Below are 25,533 nucleotides of genomic sequence, written 5' to 3' on the forward strand. Positions count from 1 at the left end.
ATTATTATTATTATTATTATTATTATTATTATTATTATTATGTCTCAAAATAATTTCTTCATCATATTTCCTAATACATTAATATGCTGAACGTTGGTTGTAATATGCACAAAATGTATCAGTTGGCTTAAAACATTTCATTTTCATTTAATTTTAAAATTCTCCATTTTTGACCAAACCTGGGGTTACAACAACCCAGCAATTATTTGAGTGTGAAACTGATTAAATACACCCAGTATACAATTTAAAGTGTACAGATATGCAAATAATATTACTATCATTGATTTTCAAATATATTTAGTTAGATGTAGTTATCCGACGCTTTGGCTGTTTGTTTGTTTTTTTAAGAAACATGTATAAATATACATTAAAGCTCTAAGTAGATTTATAAATTCTAAAATATATATGTAAATATCTCTCATTCACCCAAAGTGCATTTTATGATTGGATATTTCTAATATATTTGGCTAAATTTTGTCGTTTATTTTAGTAAATAAACATTTCAAAATCCTAATCTGCATTTTTTACAACATGTTTACAGTAATCTCTGAAAGCTACACTTTTAGTTCAGAGCAACTTCTTTAATTGCACACAATTAAGCATAAGCTGTGTAAAAAGTACATTTATGACTAAATTTTGTAATATATTTTGCTGTTAAATAAATGTTTTAACAATCTTAATTTTACAACATTCATTTAATCTTAATTTTTTTTCAATAATGTTGTATATTTATGTCCAAAATATATATTTAAACATGGTAAATTACACTTTCCCCCCTAAAACCCTAATTCTTTGTACTGTACACTGCAAATTTAGGGAAAATATTAGATCATGGTGACATGAAATGTGCACAAATAGTGCAATATTAAAGCATAGAATCATTTCAAACAGTCCCAAAACACCTCAAACTGTGAAAGCGTCAGTGCGGATCGTTCTCTCAGTGGGTCAGTGTTTCATCTCAGCACTTTTATGCATCATTTCTGCATTTGTGTTGTGATAAATACTGTGTCCTCAGATCTGAATAGGTGTAATCATGAATCTACACTCTGGAGGACGAATAACAGCCTCTCGGTTCAGCCACATAAATGTCAGGCAGCGCAAAACAAATATCACACACATTAACCCTGCACAGACTGACCAAAACACACACTCACACACAGCTTCAGCGATGGATGGATGGATGGATGGATGGATGGATGGATGGATACAGATAGACAGACAGACAGACATGGACAGATGGATGGGTTAATAGAGGGAGAGTGAAAAAGAGAAATGGACAGACAGATAGATGAACGAACAGTTGGATGGATAGATAAAAAAATTGAGAGATTGATAGAGATAGACCAGTAGATAGTTAGAGACAGATGGATGGATGGAGAGTGAGAGAGAGAGAGAGAGAAAGAGAGAGAGAGAGAGAGAGAGAAATGGATGGATAGAGAAACTGGTGGATGGATGGATAGATAGAGAAAGAAACAGATGAATGGATGGATGGATGGATGGATGGAAGGATATATAAAGAAACAGATGGATAGATAGCAAGAAAAACAGACTGATGGATGGATAGGTGTATTGATAGAGAGAGAGAAAGAAACAGATGGATGGATGGATGGATGGATGGATAGATGGATGTATGGATGGAGAAAGAAACAGATGAATAGATGGATGAATGGATGGATGGATAGAGAAAGAAATGGATGGATGGAGGGAGGGATGGATGGATGGATGGATAGAGAAAGAAACAGATGACTGAATGGATGGATGGATAGATAAAGATGGATGGATGGATGGCGAGAGAAACAGACTGATGGATAGATAGAGAAACAGACAGATGGATGGATGGATGGATGGATGGATGGATGGATGGATGGATGGATGGATGGTTGAATGGATTAATAGGAAAAGAGAAAGACACAGATGGACTGACGGAAAGATGGATGGATGGATAGAGAAAAAACAGATGGACAGGCAGATAGATGGATAGAAAGATGGATGTACAGATGGGATGGATGGATGGATGGATAGAAAGAGGAAAAGAATGGATGGATGGATGGATGGATGGATGGATGGATGGATGGATGGATGGATGGTTGAATGGATTAATAGGAAAAGAGAAAGACACAGATGGACTGACGGAAAGATGGATGGATGGATAGAGAAAAAACAGATGGACAGGCAGATAGATGGATAGAAAGATGGATGTACAGATGGGATGGATGGATGGATAGAAAGAGGAAAAGAATGGATGGATGGATGGATGGATGGATGGATGAATAGAAAGAGAAACAGATGGATGATGGATGGATAGAGAGAGAAACAGATGGATGGATGGACAGATAGAAACAGAAACAGATGGATACACGGGTGGATAGAGAGAGAAATGGATGGATGGATGGATAAATACAGAAATAGAGAAGGATGAATGGATGGGTGAATGGATGGATAGAGAGAAACAGATATGGATGGATGGATGGATGGATGGATGGATGGATAGAGAAAGAAACAGATGAATGGATGGATAGAGAGAGAAACAGTTATGGATGGATGATCGATGGATGGAGAAACAGATGGATGAATGGACAGATAGCAACGGAAACAGATGGATAAATAGATGGGTGGATAGATGGATGGATGGATGGATGGATAGAAAGAAACAGATGGGTGGATAGCGAGAGAAACACTGATGGATGGATAGAGAGAGAAACGGATGGACGGACTGACATGGACGGACGGACACATGGACGGACGGACGGACGGACGGACGGACGGACAGACAGACAGACAGACAGACAGACAGATAGATAGATAGATAGATAGATAGACACACAGTCAGACAGGTTGTTTATTAAATGTGTGTGTGCAGTCGTTGATTTCCTGCTCTTTCACTCAGCACATCCTGTACACTGCAATGTCTCTCTCTCTCTAAAGGCTCTTATGCAATCAGAGTCAAGGCTTTCTCATTTCATCTGAACGCCCACACACACACACACACACTCATTTATTCATTTACACTCGGTGAATCGTGACACACTTCTGTCAGCGCAGCTTCCCCAAATCACTGCACTCATGACGAGGTGTTCATATCAAAATCCTTTATTTCAAATGTCACATATTACACAACATCATGCACCCAGTGAGCGTCTCAGTCAGTCATGCTCAGAGGATATTCAGCAGAGAGTCCACACAACACGGCCATGAGTGATGCAGCGGCCTGAGTCAGCTCAGATGGTCAAACCCTGAACATAATCACAGTATATCGTGTTCATTCAAGTCATTCAACATGGCGGAGGTCTTCATAATCAGACAACATTAAGATCGGCTGAATTCTCTCTCAGAACACAGTAAATACATTCATTTAAAGGTTGAACATACAGTACTGCGGTAAACATTTGGATGGCTTTGCAGCATCAGCACTCTAAATAAAATGCTGGGTTGTCTTAACTTAATGTTGGGTCAAATATAAACAAACCCAAAGTTTTTTGGTATTAAACTGAGGTTATATTTTTCAACCCAACTGTTGGGTTTGTCCATATTTGACCCAGCATTGTTTTGGAGTTAGCAAAGGCAGCATTACGCATTTGTAAGGCCAGGATTAAAATCTTTAATTCTAAATATACTCTAAAAATGCTTGGGTTGTTTTACCCGAACGTTTGGTCACATGTGGACAAATCCAATCATTGGGTGTAGAAGTGCCATTTAAAAATACTCATTTAAATTTTAACTGAGGCGGCACGGTGGTGCGGTGCTGTCGCCTCATAGCAAGAAGGTCGCTGGTTCGAGCCTCAGTTGGGTTAGTTGACATTTCTGTGTGGAGTTTGCATGTTCTCCCTGCGTTCCCGTGGGTTTTCTCCGGGTTCTCCGGTTTCCCCCACAAATCCAAACACGTGGTATATCAGCCTGATCTCACGAGAAAACGTAAGTATTTTACGTTGTGTCAGTTTAGTAGCTAATTCGTACAAATTTGTACGAGTTTAGTCGTACGAAATTGTACGATTTTAAAAAGGAGGCGTGGCACTTAACCCCACCCCTAAACCCAACCGTCATTGGGGGATGAGCAAATCGTACTAAATTGTACGAATTAGATCATACGAATTAGTCACTAAATGAAAAAGTTACGAATCGCCGTGAGATTGTGTTGAATAGGTGAGTTGGGTAAGCTAAATTGTCAGTATGAATGTGAATGAGTGTGTATGGGTGTTTCCCAGTGATGGGTTGCAGCTGGAAATGCATTTGCTGCGTAAAACATATGCTGGATAAGTTGGTAGTTCATTCCGCTGTGGCGACCCCAGATTTATAAAGGGACTAAGCTGAAAAGAAAGTGAGTGACTAAATAAATTGAACCCAACTTTTGGTTGTCCATATTTGACCCAGAATTCGTAGAGTGATCAAAGGCAACATCATGCATTTAAGGCCAGGGCGGAAATTGAAAATTCTACTCTATAATATAACATTTACTCTAAAAAAAGGTGGGGGTAACCCCAACCCCGACCCAACATTTGGCCTTGTATGGACAAACTCAACCACTGTTAAAGAAGTGTAAATTAATATAATAGAAGTACAAAACAATTTTGAATTTGTCCATATTTAACCCAAGTCTTCTTTTTTTTTAGCATTTTAAGGTGTTATATCTGCATTTTCAATATATAAAAACTCTGATCCATGCTCAAATGATGAATAAAGTTGGTTTTTGTTGCTTTCTGGCAAACATAAATATCTGTATTTTGTTTTCAGTTTCTTTGAGTCTGTAAAGTTTCACTGGATCTGGCATTTGTCCAGCGCTTTGCTCTGTTTTCTGTTGCCTTTGGGTCCGAGAACCAACCGCAGGTCTGTGCCGAAGCTCGGCCGTCGCGCCAGCGGATACAGCGCCCCGCATGGAGCTTCACACGCCGGCGCCTTGCTTCCTTTCTCGGCCTGCCGCGCTGCCCGGAGCGCCTGGTAAGAGCGGATGGACACTTTCCGGTGCTGTGAGGGCCCGGTCTCCAGCGGGAGCCCACCGCGCTGCGCCAGCGCCTCGAACACCTGCTCCAGATTGACGCTGTCCTTCGCGGAGGTCTCGAACAGCGCGCAGGAGCTGCCCAGCGCGCTCAGCACCTCAGGCCGCGACACCGCGCGCTGCTCCACCGGCAAGTCTACTTTATTAGCGCACACCACCGTGGGCACGCAGAGCGGCTGCTTTGAGCGACGCAGAGCCGCTTTGGCAGCCACAATCTCGGCGTGCAGAGCGCGAACCTCCTCAAACGAGCTGCGGTCATCCAGACTGAAGACGAGCAGGAATATATCACCTGAAACACGGAGGAGAGATGGTCAGAACATGCCTTTTTAGTGCATTTTGGAAATACAAAGAAGCGTTTAAAGTATATAAAAACTTTAGTAGTTTGACACAGCTTTGAAGTAAATTATTGTAAACAGTGTACGTGTTCTTTTGGTCTAAGGGGTACACTGAAAAGAAATGCTAAGTTATACCAACGTTGGGTCAGTGGAAAATCCAACTTTGGGTTAGGACGACCATTTTTAGAGAGAATTTTAGAGTATTTTAATTATTTTTAAATGTTTTTATTGAAAAGCATCGTCATTCCATCACTTTAAAATGGGTTTTAACCCATAAGGGTCAAATATGGACAAGCCCAACGTTTTTTCTTGTGGGTTTTTTCAATTGAGGGTATTTTTTATTTACATTTAAATAACACTTTTAGTTCGTATTTTTGATCCAACATTGAGTTAAAACAACCCAACATTTGTTGATTGATCATATGATTATTGCCTGTGGTTTTAATGATGTTTCATTTTACGCCAGTGCGTCCAATCACCAAAATGCTGGGTAATTTTAACCCAACATTGGGTAAATTATGCTCCAAAATACGAACTCAAAAGTGTAATTTAAATGCAAATGACAAATACCCTCAACATTCGGGTTGTCAATATTTTGACCCAACATTATTTAAACAACGCAGCATTTATAAAGTGTTTTAAAAACCAAAATAATTTCATAGGCACTCTATCAGTATGATTGAACTTAATACAGTCATACAAAAAGCCAAGGTGTCATCAAGGACTCCAAAACAACCGCAATGTAGCGTTATTAAACTTTTACGCACCAGTGAGAATGGAGAGTCTCCTCTTGGCGGGGAAGCTCCTCTCCCCGGACGCGTCCAGTATGTCTATCTGGTATGTTTCTCCTCGTATTTGGTAGAGTTTTCTGTGGAAATCTTCGCATGTGGGCTCGTATTGCTCCTCAAAGCCATCTCGCAGGAACCGGCGCAGGATGGAGGTCTTCCCAACGCGCGGCGCGCCGAGCACCACTATGCGCCTGCAGTTCTGCGGTTTGGTGGCGTGCGACTCGTGCGCGATGGGCTGTAGACGCGCGTGGCCGTGCAAAACCAGTGCAGCCAGTTGATCCAAAGGAGACTTTTTATCAATAGGTGGATGCGCTTTTCCCTGACTGGACGCGCGCACCACCCTCGCCTTCTTCTCCTGCTGTTTTAGCTGCGTCGTGGCCAGCTTCAGGATGCCCATTCCTGCTTTGGAGAGCGCGCTGACTTTAAACCCGCTCGCGCCGAGTCTTTGCGTCGCGTTTTTGTACGCGAGCAGGACGCTTGGTGTGCTGGTGCCGCCGGGCAGAGCGCGCGTCTGGTGCTGCATGACTTGGTCCATCACTGGACACATTGAAGACAGACAGATCTGTTTTATGTTCATTGGATACATCCACCTACTTCTGTGCGCTCTGGACATGGACTTCAGTGAGCTCCCGCGAGCTCCTGCTTTTATATGCGCGTCCACGTCATCGGTTTGATTGACAGCTACGCGTGTACCCGCAAGGAACAAAACGTTTCCCGGAGCAGTGCACGGTGATATAGGGCAGTTCTTATAATGAGCACGGCAATGTTTTAAAGGTTTAATTAGGCCATTAATAAATTAACATGGATAAAGAGGAAGAGGCAAATATAATATACGCGAGTATTTTATAAAAAAAAAAAAAAATATATATATATATATATATATATATATATATATATATATATATATATATATATATATATATTTATTTATTTATTTTATATATATATATATATATATATATATATATATATATATATATATATATATATATATATAAAAGTATTTTTAAATTTTTAATAGTATTTTTATGTAAAGTTATCTTATTAATATCTGCAATATATTTTGAAAATGCATAATAATAATAATATTAGTTTTATTTATAATGCGCTTTTCTAAAACCCAAAGTGCTACAACAACCGAGAACTCAAACATGCAATAAAATACAAGTAAAAAAATGTATATGTTGGCACATTAGAATAATCAGGAATCTAAAAATATAGTAAAAAGATGAGCTGAATATCAGGATTTTTAAGGACACATTTTATGTGTTCAGGTTTTAATAAGTCATTAGTTATTTAAGCCTAAGTAGCCTGTAATATCATATAGGTAGATAATATACTATTAAATATATTAATATTGTTTAATATTTATTTTAAAGGTACAATGTTTAATAATAATTAATAAAACACTTAATATTGTCTTAAGTTTTCTTGTCATGACCTAAATGGCTTCCAGTTAAACATCACTTTCAGCTTTTGAATATGACGTTTTAAACTATAGGATAGCTAACAAAGTAAAAGAAATAAAAAATATATATTAACAAATCCATTATAAAACGTGTGTAATGCGTTTTGGTGTATTTGATTTGAAAATATATTAAGCTAGTAACCCATAAATGTACACAAAATTAGGCAAACGCTGCTTTTTCTATGCTGTTTTACGGATCTTATTTCCTCTGCTGTGGCTATAGGAATTCTACATCAGGGAAATGCCATAAAACAGGACTTTTAAACTTACCTCAGTGTCTTGTTTTCGCGGTACCTGGACACTGCGCGCGCAGCCGTTTCCAAGACGACGCGACTGAAGCGAGCGACAGCTGTAAACAGAGGAGCAGCAGGTTTTCAGTGAGTGAACTTTCTTTTATGATTTACAATTCACAGTCGTTTCAAAAGAGAATTAAACTCATTTTTTATTAAACTTCTCGCCTTATTTTGTGTGTAGATATGTCGACTGTCGGAAAATCAACCAGCAAAGTTTCTAAAAGAGAAACGAAGCCTCAAAGTCCCTCAGGTAAGCCTGTTAACAGATGTCTACACTGCACAATAACGATTTACTTACTTAAATATTTGTCTTGTTTATAGTCCAAATATCTCAACATGTATAGTCCAACAAGCATTTTCTAGACAAGCAAAACATACGGTCTTGTTTTAAGAAAGATGAGTCAAAATGAAGTGAGTTTTTCCTTAAAACAAGCAAAATAATCAGGGTAACGCTGACAAAATCATCTTGTTTTTCGTTTTGACATAACATTATTTGCTGATTTTAAGGAGAAACTCGCTTAATTTTGATATATTACTTTTAAAAACAAGACAGTTATTTTTGCTTGTCTATAAAATGCTTTGTCATTTATGCATTTTTAGATATTTGAACTAGAATTAAGACAAAAAAAATTGAGTAAGACAAGCATTTTGTTTGCGGTGTATATATGATCTTTCTAACATATATACTGCTTTACTTGCTTTTTGTCTCGTTTCTAATCCTTATATCTCAGAATTCCTAATTCAAGCATTTTCTAGACAAGAAAAACATTTTTTTTTTATCACGAAATAATGAGTCAGAACTAAGTGAGTTTTTTCTTAAAACAAAGCTAAATAATCTGACAACGGGCAAACGTAAGCCAAATACTTTTGTTTTTCGTTTTTTGACAGATTATTTTGCGTGATCAAGGAAACCACTTAGTTTTGGTATATTATTTCTGAAAACAAGACTATATTTTTTGCTTGTCTAAAAAATGCATCTTGATTTAAGACTTTTTAGATATTCAGACTAGAAACAAGATACAAATCCAAGTAAGAAAATAATAATTAATTCTGCTAAATCATAGACCCAAATGATTACTTATGATCTTAAGTTATTTCAATGTTGACAAACCATCCCTCAGATCAGAAAGGCATAAAGCTTTTTGTCGATCTCATTTGTTTTTGATAATTTATTGTAGGGATTTTCACACATTTCTATTCCAGGACCCCCACACACACACAAGTTTAATCAAGCACAAAATGCATTATAACTCACACACATCCTGTGCAGTTCATTTTTATTATTGTAGTCATGTGAATGGACTAATTACAATACAAAAAAGCCTTAGTCAAATCACCAGACTAATGGATATAATAGTCATGCAGGACCCCAAAATAGCATGATGATGACACAGCAGAGCTGCTGTATGTGTTATATTTATAATATTAAAAGTTTAGTCTCGCAGTGTTTTCTCTGACAGTGTCTTGAGTCAAGTGTTGCAGGAGCATGAGTGTGGATCCAGATGTAGATCTATCTTTATCAGCAACAGCAGCACCCTCTGTAAACATGTTGAATTTATATGTACAGATGGCTCTGGAACAGCCTCATCTGTTCATCTGATTTGTAGATGATCGTGCAGAATAACCACTGCTCTAGCATAGTCAAAAAGTAGCTTTATCAGTGGTCAGCACTGTCACCTCACAGCAAGAAGGTCGCTGGTTCGAGTCCCGGCTGGGTCAGTTGGTGTTTCTGTGTGGAGTTTGCATGTTCTCCCCTTGTTGGCGTGGGTTTCCTCCAGGTGCTCTGGTTTCCCCCACAGTCCAAACACATGCGCTATAAGGGAATTGATGAACTACATTGACCGAAGTGTATGTGTGCAAATGAGTGTGTATGGGTGTTTCCCAGTACTATAGGCTGCGGCTGGAAGGGCATCCGCTGTGTAAAACATATGTTGGACAAGTTGCCGGTTCATTCCGCTGTGGTGACCCCTGATTAATAATGGGACTAAGACGAATGAAAATGAATGAATTACATTTCTGAAAAAACTCAAGAGTTGTGTGTGTGTGTGTGTGTGTGTGTGTGTGTGTTTATGTGAGTTTGTTTATGTGAGTGTTTGTATGTGAGTGTGTGTTTGTGTGTGTCTGTGTTTTTATGTGAGCTTTTGTGTTTTTATCTGTGTGTGTGTGTGTGTGTGTGTGTGTGTGTGTTTATGTGAGTTTGTTTATGTGAGTGTTTGTATGTGAGTGTGTGTTTGTGTGTGTCTGTGTTTTTATGTGAGCTTTTGTGTTTTTATCTGTGTGTGTGTGTGTGTGTGTGTGTGTGTGTGTGTGTGTGTTTATGTGAGTTTGTTTATGTGAGTATTTGTATGTGAGTGTGTGTTTGTGTGTGTCTGTGTTTTTATGTGAGCTTTTGTGTTTTTATCTGTGTGTGTGTGTGTGTGTGTGTGTGTGTGTGTGTGTGTGTGTGTGTGTGTGTGTGCATCTGTATGTGTTTATGTGTGTGTAAGTATTTGAATGAGTGTGTGTTTATGTGTGTGTGTGTGTGAGTGTAAGTGTGAATCTAACACAATATGAGTGTTTCTCCGGTCAGCTTCACTTTCTCAGCTCCACAAACGGCCCATGGTGCTCTCCTGTGCACAGTGTGTGTGTGTGTGTGCACAGTGTGTGTGTGTGTGTGTGTGTGTGTGTGTGTGTGTGTGTGTGTGTGTGAATCTGAGATCAGTGTCAGAAACACAGGATGTTCTGACTCAGGAGCAGAGGACGCTGGAAAACCTGTTTCTATGGGAGAGAAGTTATTGTGTGTTTTTACCTTGTTAACAGCAGCGTTTCTCCACAGCTCTGAGGATGCACAGCCTTATATAACTGTGTGTTTGTGCGTGAGTGTGTGTGTGTGTGCGTGTTTGCGCGTGCACGTGTGTGTGTGTGATAGAGTACATTGGGTCAGCTGGAGTCAGTGTGCAGCTTTATAGTGAATCATTAGTATTCTGCATGATCTGTGTGGGCTGTCCTCCTCTCTTTATTATACACACATCTGTTATTGGCTTGGATATTTATTTTAATAATATTTTATTATTTTTTTATTGTATTTTTAGGAGTATAAATAAGTATAATTTTTTTGCCTTCTATTTGTTTCATATATAGTCCATATTATATTATATTATATTATATTATATTATATTATATTATATTATATTATATTATATTATATTATATTATATTATATGTTATTTTGTCATTTTAAATTTTTTTTAATTGAGTCTATTTTAAATTATTTTTTAAATGTAGTCTTTTAGTTGATACAATTTTTAAAATGTAGTTTATTTTTAATTTAATTTAATGAATTTTCTCATGTAATCTAACTTTTTATTTTATTTTTTAAACGTAGTCTATTTGTAATTTATTTAAATTTAGCTTTTAAATGTATTCTATTTTTAATTTTATTTAATTTTATTTTTAAATGTAATCTATTTTTAATTTAACTTAATAATTGTTATGTAGTCTATTTTTAACTATTTTATTTTAATTATATTTTTTAATGTTTATTTTTAACTATTTTATTTTAATTAATTTTTTAATGTAGTTTATTTTTAGCTATTTTATTTTAATATTTTTTTAATGTAGACTATTTTTAACTATTTTATTTTAATTACATTTTTTAATGTTGTCTGTTTTTAACTATTTTATTTTAATAAATTTTTTTGAATGTAGCCTATTTTTAACTATTTTATTTTAATTTAATTTTTATATTTCTATTTTTTAGCTATTTTATTTTTATAATTTTTTAATGTAGTCTTTTTAAACTATTTTATTCTAATTAATTTTTTTTAATGTAGTCTATTTTTTACTATTTTATTTTTAATTTAATAAAATTTTTAAATAGTAGTTTATTATTTATTTGGTTTCATAACTGTTGTCCATTTTTTAAATGTAGCCAATTTTACGCCTGTTTTCCTATCTGAATGTATTTTCCCAGCTTGTTTTCCCGGCACTACAGTAATGTACAGTAGCACTGCTGTCTGTTTCCACTCGCCCTGCAGCTGTTTTTCCAGAGCTCTTATTTGATGATAGTTCAGATATCATTCATTCTCCATCATCATCACTGCACGTCACACTCTTTGTCTCCTCATTTACTGACCTTTAAAGCTCTGCTTGTGTTTCCTGCTCTTTTGTGGACCGATGTTTTGCTTTCTCTGGATAATAACACGCATTGTGCAGAGAAATGACATATTGTTGTAATAGTCATTAAGCTTACTGGGAATCTTTACAATGAGGAAAGTCAATTGTTTTACAGATATTTCCCAAGGGTTGCTTAATGGAGAGATGATTTTTCTAAACATTTAATAACTCATTTCTAATAACTGATTTCTTTTATCTTTGCCATGATAACTGTACATGACTAGATATTTAGCAAGAAAGGGCGACACGGTGTCTCAGTGCTTAGCACTGTCGCCTCACAGTACTGTAGGTTGCTGGTTCTCCCAGTGTTGGCGTGGCCTGTTTCCTACAGGTACTCCGGTTTCCCCCACAGTCCAAACACATGAGCTATAGGGGAATTGATGAACTAAATTAGCTGTAGTGAATGTGTGTATGGGTGTTTCCCAGAACTGGGTTGCAGCTGGAGTGGCATTCGCTGTATAAAACATGACAGAATATTTGGTGGTTCGTTCCGCTGTGGTGACCCCTGATATATAAGGGGCTAAGCTGAAGGAAATTGAATGAATGAAGAATGAATTAACCACGGTGGCTTGAGTACAGGTAGTATGTGTTGTATATGTATATTGTATGTATTGAGCTGTGTGTGTGTGTGTGTGTGTGTGTGTGTATGTGCGATGAGTGTCTTCATCCTCCCGTTCTCTGTGTGTCAGAAAAGAAGCAGTTTTCACCCTCATCACCTTCCTCATTATCTTCATCATCATGTGTGGGTGAAGAAGATCACAGTTCTGCTCTGAACACACACGATATCCAGAGTCTGGCCATCACTGCACAACACCTGCAGAAGGTGAGGATATAATATAATATAATATAATATAATATAATATAATATAATATAATATAATATAATATAATATAATATAGCATCATGGTGGCTCAGTGGTTAGCACTGTTGTCTCACAGCAAGAAGGTCGCTGGTTCGAGCCTCGGCTGGGTCAGTTTTTGTTTTTGTGTGGGAGTTTGCATGTTCTCCCCGTGTTGGCGTGGGTTTCCTCCGGGTGGTCCGGTTTCCCCAACAGTCCAAACACATGCACCATAGGTGAATTAAATAACTTAATTGGCCGTAGTGTGTTTGTGTGTGAATGAGAGTTTATGGGTGTTTCCCAGTGTTGGGTTGCAGCTGGAAAAACACATGCTGGATAAGTTGGTGGTTCATTCTACTGTGGCAACCCCTGATTAATAAAGGGACTAAGCCGAAAAGAAAATTAATGAATAATATAATGCAATATAATATAATATAATATAATATAATATAATGTAATGTAATGTAATGTAATGTAATATGATATAATATAATAATGAATTCAAATATCATAAATATATAATTGAATATAGGTATTACAGTAAACTATTTGCTGTATACCCTGTTTTTTCATCTTATATATATCAAAACACTTATTGTTTTATATTGTTACTTTTCATATAATTGAATAGAATATTTGTTGTTATTTTATATTAAATTTCTTCATTTACAAACTTATTTGCAATATCTACAAACAGATGCATTATAATTGTATACTGTTAAAATATAATTTGCTTATATATTGTTCTGTTAATTTCATATGCTTTTATGTTTTTTTTCTTTGTTTTTCTAAATGTGTTATATACGATAATTCTATAATTTAATAGTATAATTGTTATATTGTGCTAATGTGAATTCATTTTTATGTTGCATTTAATATAATATAATATAATAATTGTTATATTTTGTAAAAAAATTCAATGAGCAGTTATAAAAATTATAACATTTTATATATATTTTTGGTTACATTTTTTAATTTGTCATTTTTTAAATACAATATTTCTGTAATAAATTAAATTTTATATTTTCATGTAAATTTATACACTATTTTTGTATTTTTTAAATGACACTTTTGAATTTGCAATATATTTTTATATGTAATAATAGTCATATTTTTATTGCTAGGTTGTTTTTAGATTTTGTACATACATTTTTTTAGTTATTTTTTATACAATATTTCAATATAATATAATATATTAAATACTTCACTATACTATACTATAATAATAATGTATTGCACTGCACACATGTTAAATTGTATAACCTGCTTTTCATAATATATGAGCAAATTAATTTCTTAAACATTATCAATTTTGTCTAATATCTGATCATTCATTTATTCGTTCATTCACTTTTCAGCTTAGTCCCTTTATTAAATCTGGTATAGCCACCGTGGAATGAACCACCCACTTATCCTGCATATGTTGCAGAACATGAAAACTCCACACAGAAATGCCAACTGACCCAGCCGAGGCTCGAACCAGTGATTTTTCTTGCTGTGAGGCGATCATGCTACCCACTGTGCCACCGTGACACCCTAATATAATATAATATAATTTAATATAATTTAATATAATTTAATATAATATAATATAATGTAATATAGTATAATATAATATAATATAATGTCTTGTTGTGTTTCTGTGTAGCTGCGAGTTCCTAAACCACCTCCAGATTCCCAAAAGCCCAGAGCCATGACACGTGTGCTCGTCCGTAAGACACGCCCACCTGATGATGTCAGCAGAAATGTCAGGGTCACAGTAGCAAGGCCCCTCCCACATGACATTGCTCCGCCACAGACTCTTGAATATACAGGTAGTGGGCGTGGCCTCGGGTCAGGAACTACGATCAAACTCAGCCCATGTAAATTTGATGCAATTCTGAACACATTTAGTCATTTCTCTACTGTGTGTGTGTGTGTGTGTGTGTGTGTGTGTGTGTGTGTGTGTGTGTGTGTGTGTGTGTGTGTGTGTGTGTGTGTGTGTATATGAAGGTCCCGGCGGGCCGCGGTTTGACGCACAGGGTATGTTGCTACCACACAGCATTCTGGGAAACCTGGAGGATTTCAGGTCAGAGATGCAGCTGCGGGGAGAGATGGAGGTGAGACTCAGCGACATTTAAACTCAGTGATATTAACAAGACATCTGTTCAGCACACATATGAGTGTGATGGATATGCTATATTAATTAGTGTTTCTGATCTTCAGCTAGTGCAGCGCATTCCTGATTGCGAGAAACAGCCTCCTCTAGTGGCGGACACTCATAATGACAGTCATCAACCTGAAGCTCATTATTATTCAGGAAGGGGGCAGAGCCACGCCCTCCAGCACTGGTTCCGTCACATGACTGACAGGCGCCGACAGCAGGACTTCATTGCACGTCAGTAAAACTCTTATATTTCCCAGGACTTTAGTAGAAAAGTGAAGTCATTCATTCATTTTCTTTTCGGCTTAGTCCCTTTATTAATCATGGGTCGCCACAGTGGAATGAACCGCCAACTATTCCAGCACATGTTTTATGCAGCGGATGCCCTTCCAGCCGCAACAAAATTGATTTATTCATGAAAGATACTGATACCTTATAGTGTTTAATTTAAGCGTTTAGTAAATTTAATTATATTACATCAAAACTGAATCCTGCTTTCGGTCAGAATTCATCAGGTTCATGCTTAATGCTTTATTGTAATGAGCAAAATGGGAAAAACAAAAAGCATCTACACGTACAGTAGTTTTGTGTTCATTGCAGATTTTGTTGGTTTATCTGAAATTATATTAAAATTAAATATTAATATATATTATGCTTTTAAATATTTCTGCACACTACATTCTAAAGATTTTGTTTGATAACATTTTCACTGTTTATTTTTATTATATAATCAATGATTCGGTTGTCTTGACAATATCACATTAGTCAGACCCCCTAGTATTTAAAATGACTTTTAAAATTTAGTGATGGTAAATCCCAGAAATTTGCAGGAAATTTTGTTATAAAAAAAAAAAGTATATATATATATATATATATATATATATATATATATATATATATATATATATATATATATATATATATATATATATAAAATATATTTATATCTTGTTTACAATATTAGGTAACCTACTATTAGGTGTGCAATCTGACACAATGACAATGACACAAATCATACAAATAAAGCTTCTTTATTTTGGTCTCTCGTCCAGATAAGATCTAGAACAGATCTAAAACGATGGGGATTGAGCCAAAGAAAGATTGTATAACTCTTACTTTTATGCACAAACTTACTTTTTCTCTCCTTCTTAGATTTCACACCCCGGTGCATCTTACATGTACATCACAAACATGTTAGGGCTTCCCCTACCGTAATACACCTAAAACACGGATTGCCGTAAAACTCGTTGCAGGGAAACGTTTTCTCTCATTAACTGTTGAGAAAGAATTAAACTAAATCATTTGGATTCTAGTGCATGGTGCTCACAACGCACTTCAAACCACCTGACCTCCTTGTTGCCGCTTGGTTGGCCGTAACAGCTGTCGGTGACTGAGGATTTTTGTCTGTTTGTTCTTTATCGTCCACCACATCACTTCTTTTTTCACCTTTATTATTAATATCACAACTATTTGGCCGTTTAAAGACACTTCTCACACTCAGCTGCTGTGAGATTTTTGCAACTGTATGCAGCGGTGACAAAGAGAAGACAAAACAAGGGCAATCGCCATCAGCTTGACAGGACTGGGAATTACAGTTAGCTACAAATTACAATAGATCACCCTCAGCATAATCCGTCAAAAAAATGACGGATTACATTCAGATTTTTCTGTCACTGCTGAAAAAAATCTGTCAATGAGGGAAAATATTCGGTTAATGCGACCTCTGATATACAGTATATATATATATATATCTTAATACTACAAATATTTTTACAAATATAATAGGAAAAGGCTTTTTTCAAGACTTCATTTTATTTATTTCATTGTTTCACATTCTCACAGAATTTCCTATCATATTTGTCTTCATATATTTATATATTTCTTTGAGTTTGACTGGAATAAAAATCAAGAAAGAAAGAGTAATGGTAATAAATTACATCTAAAATGATGTCTGTGTTTACTAACTGTGTAAAAATATTGCACATATATAAATACAATATTGTATTTAGGATGTGATTAATCTATTGACAGCTCTATTATAAACGTGTTGAACAATCTATTTGAAAAGGAATTCAATTTTCGCATTTAGTGTTCATCCCTAATGTATAAACTGCTGCATTCAGAGTCAGATGTTCATCCTAACATCAGAATAAAGCTGTAGGGTCTTCATTCGGGCTCCATATATGGAGAATCTGTGCTAAAATGAGTCAGTAAAGGCTTCAGCCCACTCCAGACTGCATTAAAGGCCATTTCCTATAGCCAGCCTTTATCTGTGTGTGTGTTTGGCCTATTATCATTACATAAAACACACCTCTTCAGACTGTGTGTTTTGTAACTGGATGATGTGCTGTATTAGGTGTGTGTGTGTGTTTGTGTGTGTGTTTCAGGGTTCCTGCAGAAGCCGGCGGGCTCTTTATTAATGAACCGCTCCAGCAGATTCAGAAGTGTTCAGGAGCAGAGGACTCTGATTGATCGAGGACTGGCTGCTGTTTACACTGAGCATGTCAGTCCAGCAGTCACTGCACACTGTGTCTGAATCTCAGAAATATGTGTTGAAGATCCTGTGAAGGGCTTTGAAATGTGCAGTATTGTTCGATGTATAACATAATTTCTACTGAAACATGAAGACAGGGCGAGACATATAGTAGCCCCTCCTCCTTTATGAAAACCATCCAATAGGGTGTTGATTTTATCACAGCTATGCCAGTGAGAGTGATTTAGCTCAGGTGCATCAAATGAAAACAGAGATACTAGAGAGCACTTAATGATTGATCAGATTTTAATTTTATAGAAAAGCAGCATATTCACATAAAATATTTAGAAAAGTTTGATAATTCTAGACACTATATTATTTGTTATCAGCAAAAAATAAACTCAGCAAAATCTTGAGTTAAGTAACCCGCCCGTAAGCCCTGCTAACCCAACCCTAAACGACTGATAACCCTGGCTTAATGGACTGATAGCCCTGCCCTAAAGCCGTTATAACTCTGCCCTAAATGACCGATAGCCCCGCCCTAAAGCACTGATAACCCTGCCCTAAACAACTGATAGCCCCACCCTAAAGCATTGATAACCCTGCCCTAAATGACTGATGACCCTGCCCTAAACATCTGATAACACTGCCCTAATGGACTGATAGCCCCGCCCTAAAAGACTGATAGCCCAACCATAATGAACTGATAGCCCCGCCTTACAGCCATTATAACCCCAACCTAAAGCACTGATAGCCCCGCCCTAAAGCCCTGATAGCCTTACTCTAAAGCACTAAAAAAGCCCTACTCTAAAGCACTGATAGCCCCGCTCTAAACAACTGCTAGCCCCACCCTAATGTACTGATAGCACTGCCCTAAAGCCCTGATAACCCCAGCCTAAATTACTGATAGCCCTGCCCTAAAGGACTGATAGCCCTGCCTTAAAGCATTTATAACCCCATCCTAAATTCCTGATAGCCCCACCCTAAAGCAATGATAGCACCGCCCAAAAGCCCTGATAACCCCATCCTAAATTACTGATAGGCCCATACTAAAGCATTGATAGCACTGCCCTAAAGGCCTGATAACCCCATCCTAAATTACTGATAGCCCTGCCCTAATGGACTGATACCACTGCCCTAAATCCCCTATAACCCCACCCTAAATTACTGATAGCCCCACCCTAAAGCAATGACAGCACTGCCCTAAAGCCCTGATAACCCCACCCTAAATTACTGATAGCCCCACCCTAAAGCAATGACAGCACTGCCCTAAAGCCCTAATAACCCCATCCTAAATTACTTATAGCCCTGCCCTAAAGGACTGATAGCCCCGCCCATTGGACTGATAGCCCTGCCCTAAAGCCTTTATAACCCCGCCTTAAATGACTGATAGCCCCACCCTAAAGCATTGAAAGCACCGCCCAAAAGCCCTGATAACTCCATACTATATTACTGATAGGCCCATACTAAAGCACTGATAGCCCTGCACTAAAGGACTAATAGCCCCACCCTAAGGTACTGATAGCCCCACCCTAAAGCCATTCCATGTGACGAGAAGTGAAGACAAGTCGTTTCAAAAAGAGGGAGGGAACGTTACATAATTTATGACAAGCAATACTAGATGCATATTCAAATAAGAAGAGAACATGTTGATTTCATTCTGACTTTAACACCTCTTTAAGCATATAAAGCTGAACGCAGGATTTCTCTTCTTCACACACTGCTGAGTGCTGTTTGCTGGTGTGTGTGTGTAGGGTCGGCGTGTGGGCAGTGAGTTCTGGAGCATCCCGCAGCATTATGGAGACGAGATGAGTGGAATAACAGCCACACTCACACAGACTGAGAGAGGAAACCCTGCTGAACTCACACGCATCGCTCAGCCAATCAGCACACGCCTGGAGACAGGTAAACTGCATACTGCATACTGCACACTACACTCTGCACACTACACCCTGCATGCCACACTCTACTATATACTACATGCTGCATACTACACTCTGCACAGTACACCCTGCATACTACACTTTACAATAACTGCACACTACACACTGCATTCTACGCTACACAGTACACATGGCATACTACATGCTACACACTACACTGCATTCAACACCCTACACAATACATACTGAATACTACACACTGCCTACTACACAATACACAAGGCTAAACAATACACACTACATTCTACACAATGCGTACTACACTACAGTCTACACATAGCATACTACACACTACACGTTACACAATATTCACTACATTCCATATTAGATACTATAAACAACAATATACATACTACAAATAAGACATTATATACCACACACTGCATACTACACACTGCACACAGCAAATTACACACTCCATACTACACTCTACATAATGCAAACTACAATTCACTGCATACTACACTACACAGGTCACATGACATACTACCCTCTAAACAATACACTCTACACACTGCACTGTTTTCTAGCCTCTACACAATACATACTGCATACTAGGTTCTACATTCTACACACAACATTCCACACACTACATGCTACACACTACATTCTACACTCTACACAATACACACGCCATACTATACACTGCATACTACACACTGCATTGTTTTCTACACTCTACACAATACATACTGCATCCTATGCACTACATTCTACACACAACATTCTACACAATGCATGCTACACATTATATTCTGCACTCCACACAATACACACTCCATACCATACACTGCATACTACGCTGTACACACCACAGTGTATTCTACACTCTACACAATACATACTGCATACTATGCTCTGCATTCTACACACTACATGCTACACACTACATTCTACACTCCACACAATACACCCTCCATACCATACACTGCATACTTGGCTGTTCACACTACACTGTATTCTACACTCTACACAATACATACTGCATACCATACACTGCATACTACATTCTACACCCTGCATACTACACAATACACAAAACAACATTCACTACATTCTACATTATATACTATAAACTATGATGTATATACTGCATAATACACTTTATATACCACACACTGCATACCACACAGTACACACAGCAAAATAGTCTACACACTGCATACTACACACTGCATACTATATATTATAATGTTATGTTTGTTCATTTAAATATCAGTTTCTGCACTGAATTGCTTCTGTTCTCACTCTATAAGCCATGAAAGCTTGATATGTCGAATCCGATGTCAACTAAAGTCACATACGTAAACTATCAAAAGTTTTCCTGACTTTCATTTGACGTTGCATATAACATTTAGTATGCTTAAACGGCAAAGTCCACATGTGACAGAACCACATGCTTCATTTCTCAAGATCTTATGATTGCATAACTGTAACTACAGATTGCAAATGACCAGTTTCTCACAGACGAGTTTGTTCGGTGCATTTTGTAAACATTATAATGACGCAGCTTATAATCCATCCCACATGTTCAGTCTCCATAGCAACCGTGTTCATCATGACAACCAAAGATGGAGGATGCTCTTGCTTTATATTAGACTCAATCAGAAGATCATTCGTCGTGATTCAGTCAAAGCGAAGGGAATCATCTGTCTGCTATCCTTCTTCCTTTAACACAATCACCGCTCGTCTTACTTAAATATCATACATAGAGCACAGGTGTCATTTGTGTAATGTGTTTGTTGTGATTATAGCTGATGGTGTGTGTGTGTGTGTGCCTGCAGGTGATGTTCAAGGTGATGCAGTGAACAGTGTTTGGCAGCAGAGTTTGTATCTGCAGCAGCGGCGGAGAGAACTCAAGGACATGCTGAGAGACTTCAGTCCACCTGTAAGACACACACACATACACATACACACATGCACACATATACAAGCACACAAACATGTAAACACACACACATAAACAAGCCCATGTATAAGCACACTCTCAAACAAGCATAAGCACACAAACAAACAGACAAACACACACACACAAACACCCATGCATAAGCTTAAGCACATGCACACTTATGCGAGCACACAAACATGCAAACACACACACACACACACACAAGTGCAGATGCAGGCTCACACACAAATGCAAGCATACAGAAACATACATACACAAACACACACACACACACACACACACTCAAACATGCATAAACACGCACAAGCACATGTACAAACACACAGACAAACATGCAAACACACACACAAGCGCACATGCAGGCTCAAACACAAACACACACACATGCACAAACATGCATACACACAAGCACATGCACACATGTACAAACATGCAAACACACACACAAACAAACACACACATACATACACAAACATGCATACACACAAGCACATGTACAAACACACAAACACACACACACACACACACACACTCTCAAACATGCATAAACACGCACAAACACACAGACAAACTTGCAAACACACACACAAGCGCACATGCAGGCTCAAACACACACACATGCATAAACATGCATACACACAAGCACATGCACACATGTACAAACATGCAAACACACACACAAACAAACACACACATACATACACAAACATGTATACACACAAGCACATGTACAAACACACACACACATTTAAACACGAATAAGCACACGCACACATATACAAGCACACAAACATACACACAAGCATGCAAACACACACACACAAGCGCACATGCAGGCTCATACACACACATGCACAAACATGCATACACACAAGCACATGTACAAACACACACTCAAACATGCAAACACACACACACAAGCGCACATGCAGGCTCACACACACATACACAAACATGTATGCACATGCACACATGTACCAGCACACACACACACACACACACACACAAAAATGTAAACACACAAATGCACACACATATACAAACACACAAACACAAACATGTATGCACATGCACACATGTACAAGCAAACACACACACAAGCGCATATGCAGGCTCATACACACACATGCACAAACATGCATACACAAAACCACATGTACAAACAAACACTCAAACATGCAAACACACACACAAGCGCACATGCAGACTCACACACAAACACACACACATACACAAACATGTATGCACATGCACACATGTACCAGCACACACACACAAAAATGTAAACACACAAATGCACACACATATATAAACACACACACACACACACACACACACAAACATGTATGCACATGTACAGGCAAACACACACACAAAAATGTAAACACACAAATGCACACACATATACAGACACACACATACACAAACATGTATGCACATGCGCACATGTACAAGCACACAAACAAACACACGCACAAATGCAAACACATACACAACATGCATACACACAAGCACGTACAAACACACACACACAAACATCCATACACACATGCACAAGTGCAGATGCAGGCTCACACACAAACATGTATGCACAAATGCATATGTACAAACACATACCAAACCGGCATACACACACCCACATGTACATGTACAAATACGCACACACACCAAACATGCATACACACAAGCACATGTACAAATACACACACACATACACACAAGCACATGCACACAAGCACTCCCAGCACTTGAAGTTAAAGTTGTTTTAAAGTCTCATCCTCCAGACGCTGACCTGCGTCTTGTGTCTTTAATCACAATAGAACTCTTAAAGTTTGGTGCATGTAGGTGTTTCTCTAGGTTTATAAAGATGAAATGCATTCCTGTAGATCAGACTGCAGAGGAAAACACTCCTAATGCCAAGAGAACTCATGAAAATCTAACCTTGAACACTTTGTGGTATAAAAGCATCTGCCAAATGCATGAATGTGAAACAGAATGAATAAAAATCTATTCAGGATGTTAAAACAGTCATGTCAGGGCCTCGGTTTGGTTCCTTTCTTCACTTATATTCAGAAATGCGGCATTCAATCAATCAAACAGTGACACTAAAGGACAAAACGTGCTAGAAAGTGTTAGATTTCTGTTTCTATAATGAAAGTTTTCTTTCAAATTTCTTCCTTTTCGTCAAACAATTCTGATGTTTCCAACAAAAAATATCTATTATCATTGATCATCATATCTGTTAATTATACTGACTTCTGAAGAATCACATGAGACTGAAAACTAGAGTAATGATGATGAAAATATCATGTCATTTTCATCCGCTTATATGGGGCCGGGTCACGGGGGCAGTAGTCTTAGGAGAGAACCCCAGACTTCCCTCTCCCCAGACACTTCCTTCATCTCCTCCTGGGGGATCCCCAGGCGTTCCCAGACCAGCTGGTAGACATAAGACCTTTTATGTGTGAGCAGGTCCTTTTTGAAAATACCGGTAAATTCGTTCTGGCTATTTTCCGGAAAGAGAAGTTGTAACATTACCGGTAATTTGCCGGAATGCTGCGCTGTGTGAATGCAGAAGTAAGATTTCCGTAATAAGCGCGTGCACGTCTAGAACGTGCTGACATGAGACGTCTGCTTTAGCCAATCACAACAGTCAGACGCATTTACGCCCGCGTGGTTTGTGAGAATAAAAGCCTTTGAATATTTTTCCAGACACATTTAGCTGCTAGAAGTTAGTCAGATCACGTTTATATGTTCTTCTTAATGCCAACTGTGCAAATAATCATCGATGAGATGCTTATGATAAGCCGTTGTTTGTTTACCTTCAAGCTTTGCGTGTGCCTGTGAAACAGCCTGTGAGCGCCTGCACACGCACATATTATGAACATCTCGACATGCGAAAGTGATCCTGCGAAAGTTGTTCACAATATTGATCATCCACAGAGTTTGTAATTTAGTCAAATGTTTACAAATACAAGCGCAGCCGTTTAAAGCTCATTTGTGGTGAATGATGTCAGAATTTACCGGTATTTTGGAATGGATGTGTGAATGCTCTTTTCCGGAAAATTTCCGTAACGTCCTCGCCTGTGTGAACAGCGCTTTTTTGAATATACCGGTAAAGTCGTTCCGGAAATTTTCCAGATATTTACCGGTATCACTGTGTGAAAGGGGCTATAGTCCCTCCAGCGTGTCCTGAGTCTTCCCCGAGGCCTCCCCCCACAGTGGGACATGCCTGGAACACCTCCCCAGGCAGGCGTTCTGGAGGCATCTGAAACAGATGACAGAGCCACCTCAGCTGACTTCTCTCAATGTGGAGGAGCAGCAGCTCTACTCTGAGCTCCACCCAGAACTTCAGAACTGTCAGAACTTCTCACCCCCTTTCTATAAGGGTGCACCCCGCCACCCTGTGAAGGAAACTTATTTCGGCTGCTTGTATTCAAGATCTTGTCCTTTTGGTCATGACTGTAGATGTGAGTAGGAAAGTAGATTAACCGATAAATCGAGAGCTTTGCCTTTCGGTTCAGCTCCTTCTTTACCACAACGGACTGGTACATTGACCGCATTACTGCTGCCGCTGCACCAATCCGCCTGTCAATCTCACGCTCCATCCTTCCCTCACTCTTGAACAAAACCCTGAGATACTTGAACTACTCCACCTGGGGTAAGGACTTTCCTCCAACCTGGAGATGGCAAACACCTTTTTCCAGTGGAGCACCATGGCCTCCAATTGAGGAGCTGGTGATGAAAATAGAGAGCAATAAATCCTGCTGGAAGTAGCCATCAGAAGATGGAGACACTGTGCTCATAAAGGGATGGACATGGTCAGCAACAATACTCGGGTAGGCTGTGACGTTGACACCATGCTCAATTGGTACTAATGGACCCAAAGAAAATCTCCCCCACACCATTACACCACCACCACCAGCCTGAACCGCTGATACAATGCAGGATGATCCATGCCTTCATGTTGTTGAGGCCAAATTGTGAGCCGACTATCCGAATGTGTCAGCAGAAATGGAGACTCATCAGAGCAGGCAACGTTTCTCCAATCTTCTATTGTCCAGTTTTGGTGAGTCTGTGTGAATTGTAGCCTCAGTTTCCTGTTCTTAGCTGACAGGAGCGGCACCCGGTGTGCTCTTCTGCTGCTGTAGCCCATCCGCCTCAAGTTTGGACGTGTTGTGTGTTCAGAGATGCTCT

At 38.3% G+C, this 25,533-nt stretch overlaps 2 protein-coding genes across 4 annotated transcripts in view; one reads left to right on the top strand and one right to left on the bottom strand.

Moving 5' to 3' along the window:
* Window positions 1–3,074: 3,074 nt before the first annotated feature.
* Window positions 3,075–6,733, bottom strand: rasd2b (RASD family member 2b). Its single transcript, XM_087238185.1, has 2 exons — window positions 6,093–6,733; window positions 3,075–5,279 (listed from the first exon to the last, which is right to left on the bottom strand). Exons 1-2 carry the CDS (start codon window positions 6,724–6,726, stop codon window positions 4,750–4,752), a joined length of 1,164 nt encoding a protein of 387 aa, XP_087094311.1. The 5' UTR covers window positions 6,727–6,733; the 3' UTR covers window positions 3,075–4,749.
* A 1,183-nt stretch (window positions 6,734–7,916) lies between these two features.
* mycbpap (mycbp associated protein) overlaps window positions 7,917–25,533 on the top strand; it is a 34,141-nt gene continuing 16,524 nt past the window's right edge. For all 3 annotated transcript variants that reach the window (XM_087237942.1, XM_087237943.1, XM_087237944.1), the window contains exons 1-9: window positions 7,917–7,958; window positions 8,056–8,124; window positions 12,719–12,852; window positions 14,517–14,682; window positions 14,861–14,967; window positions 15,074–15,245; window positions 17,399–17,514; window positions 19,239–19,389; window positions 21,212–21,315. In XM_087237942.1, coding sequence (XP_087094068.1) covers window positions 8,058–8,124; window positions 12,719–12,852; window positions 14,517–14,682; window positions 14,861–14,967; window positions 15,074–15,245; window positions 17,399–17,514; window positions 19,239–19,389; window positions 21,212–21,315 — 1,017 coding nt within the window. In that variant the 5' untranslated portion in view covers window positions 7,917–7,958; window positions 8,056–8,057. The remainder of the gene's footprint in view (window positions 7,959–8,055; window positions 8,125–12,718; window positions 12,853–14,516; window positions 14,683–14,860; window positions 14,968–15,073; window positions 15,246–17,398; window positions 17,515–19,238; window positions 19,390–21,211; window positions 21,316–25,533) is intronic.

The sequence above is a fragment of the Danio rerio genome, chromosome 1 (assembly GCF_052040795.2).
Source record: "Danio rerio strain M-AB ecotype USA chromosome 1, GRCz13ab, whole genome shotgun sequence".
Classification (NCBI taxonomy): Eukaryota; Metazoa; Chordata; class Actinopteri; order Cypriniformes; family Danionidae; genus Danio; species Danio rerio.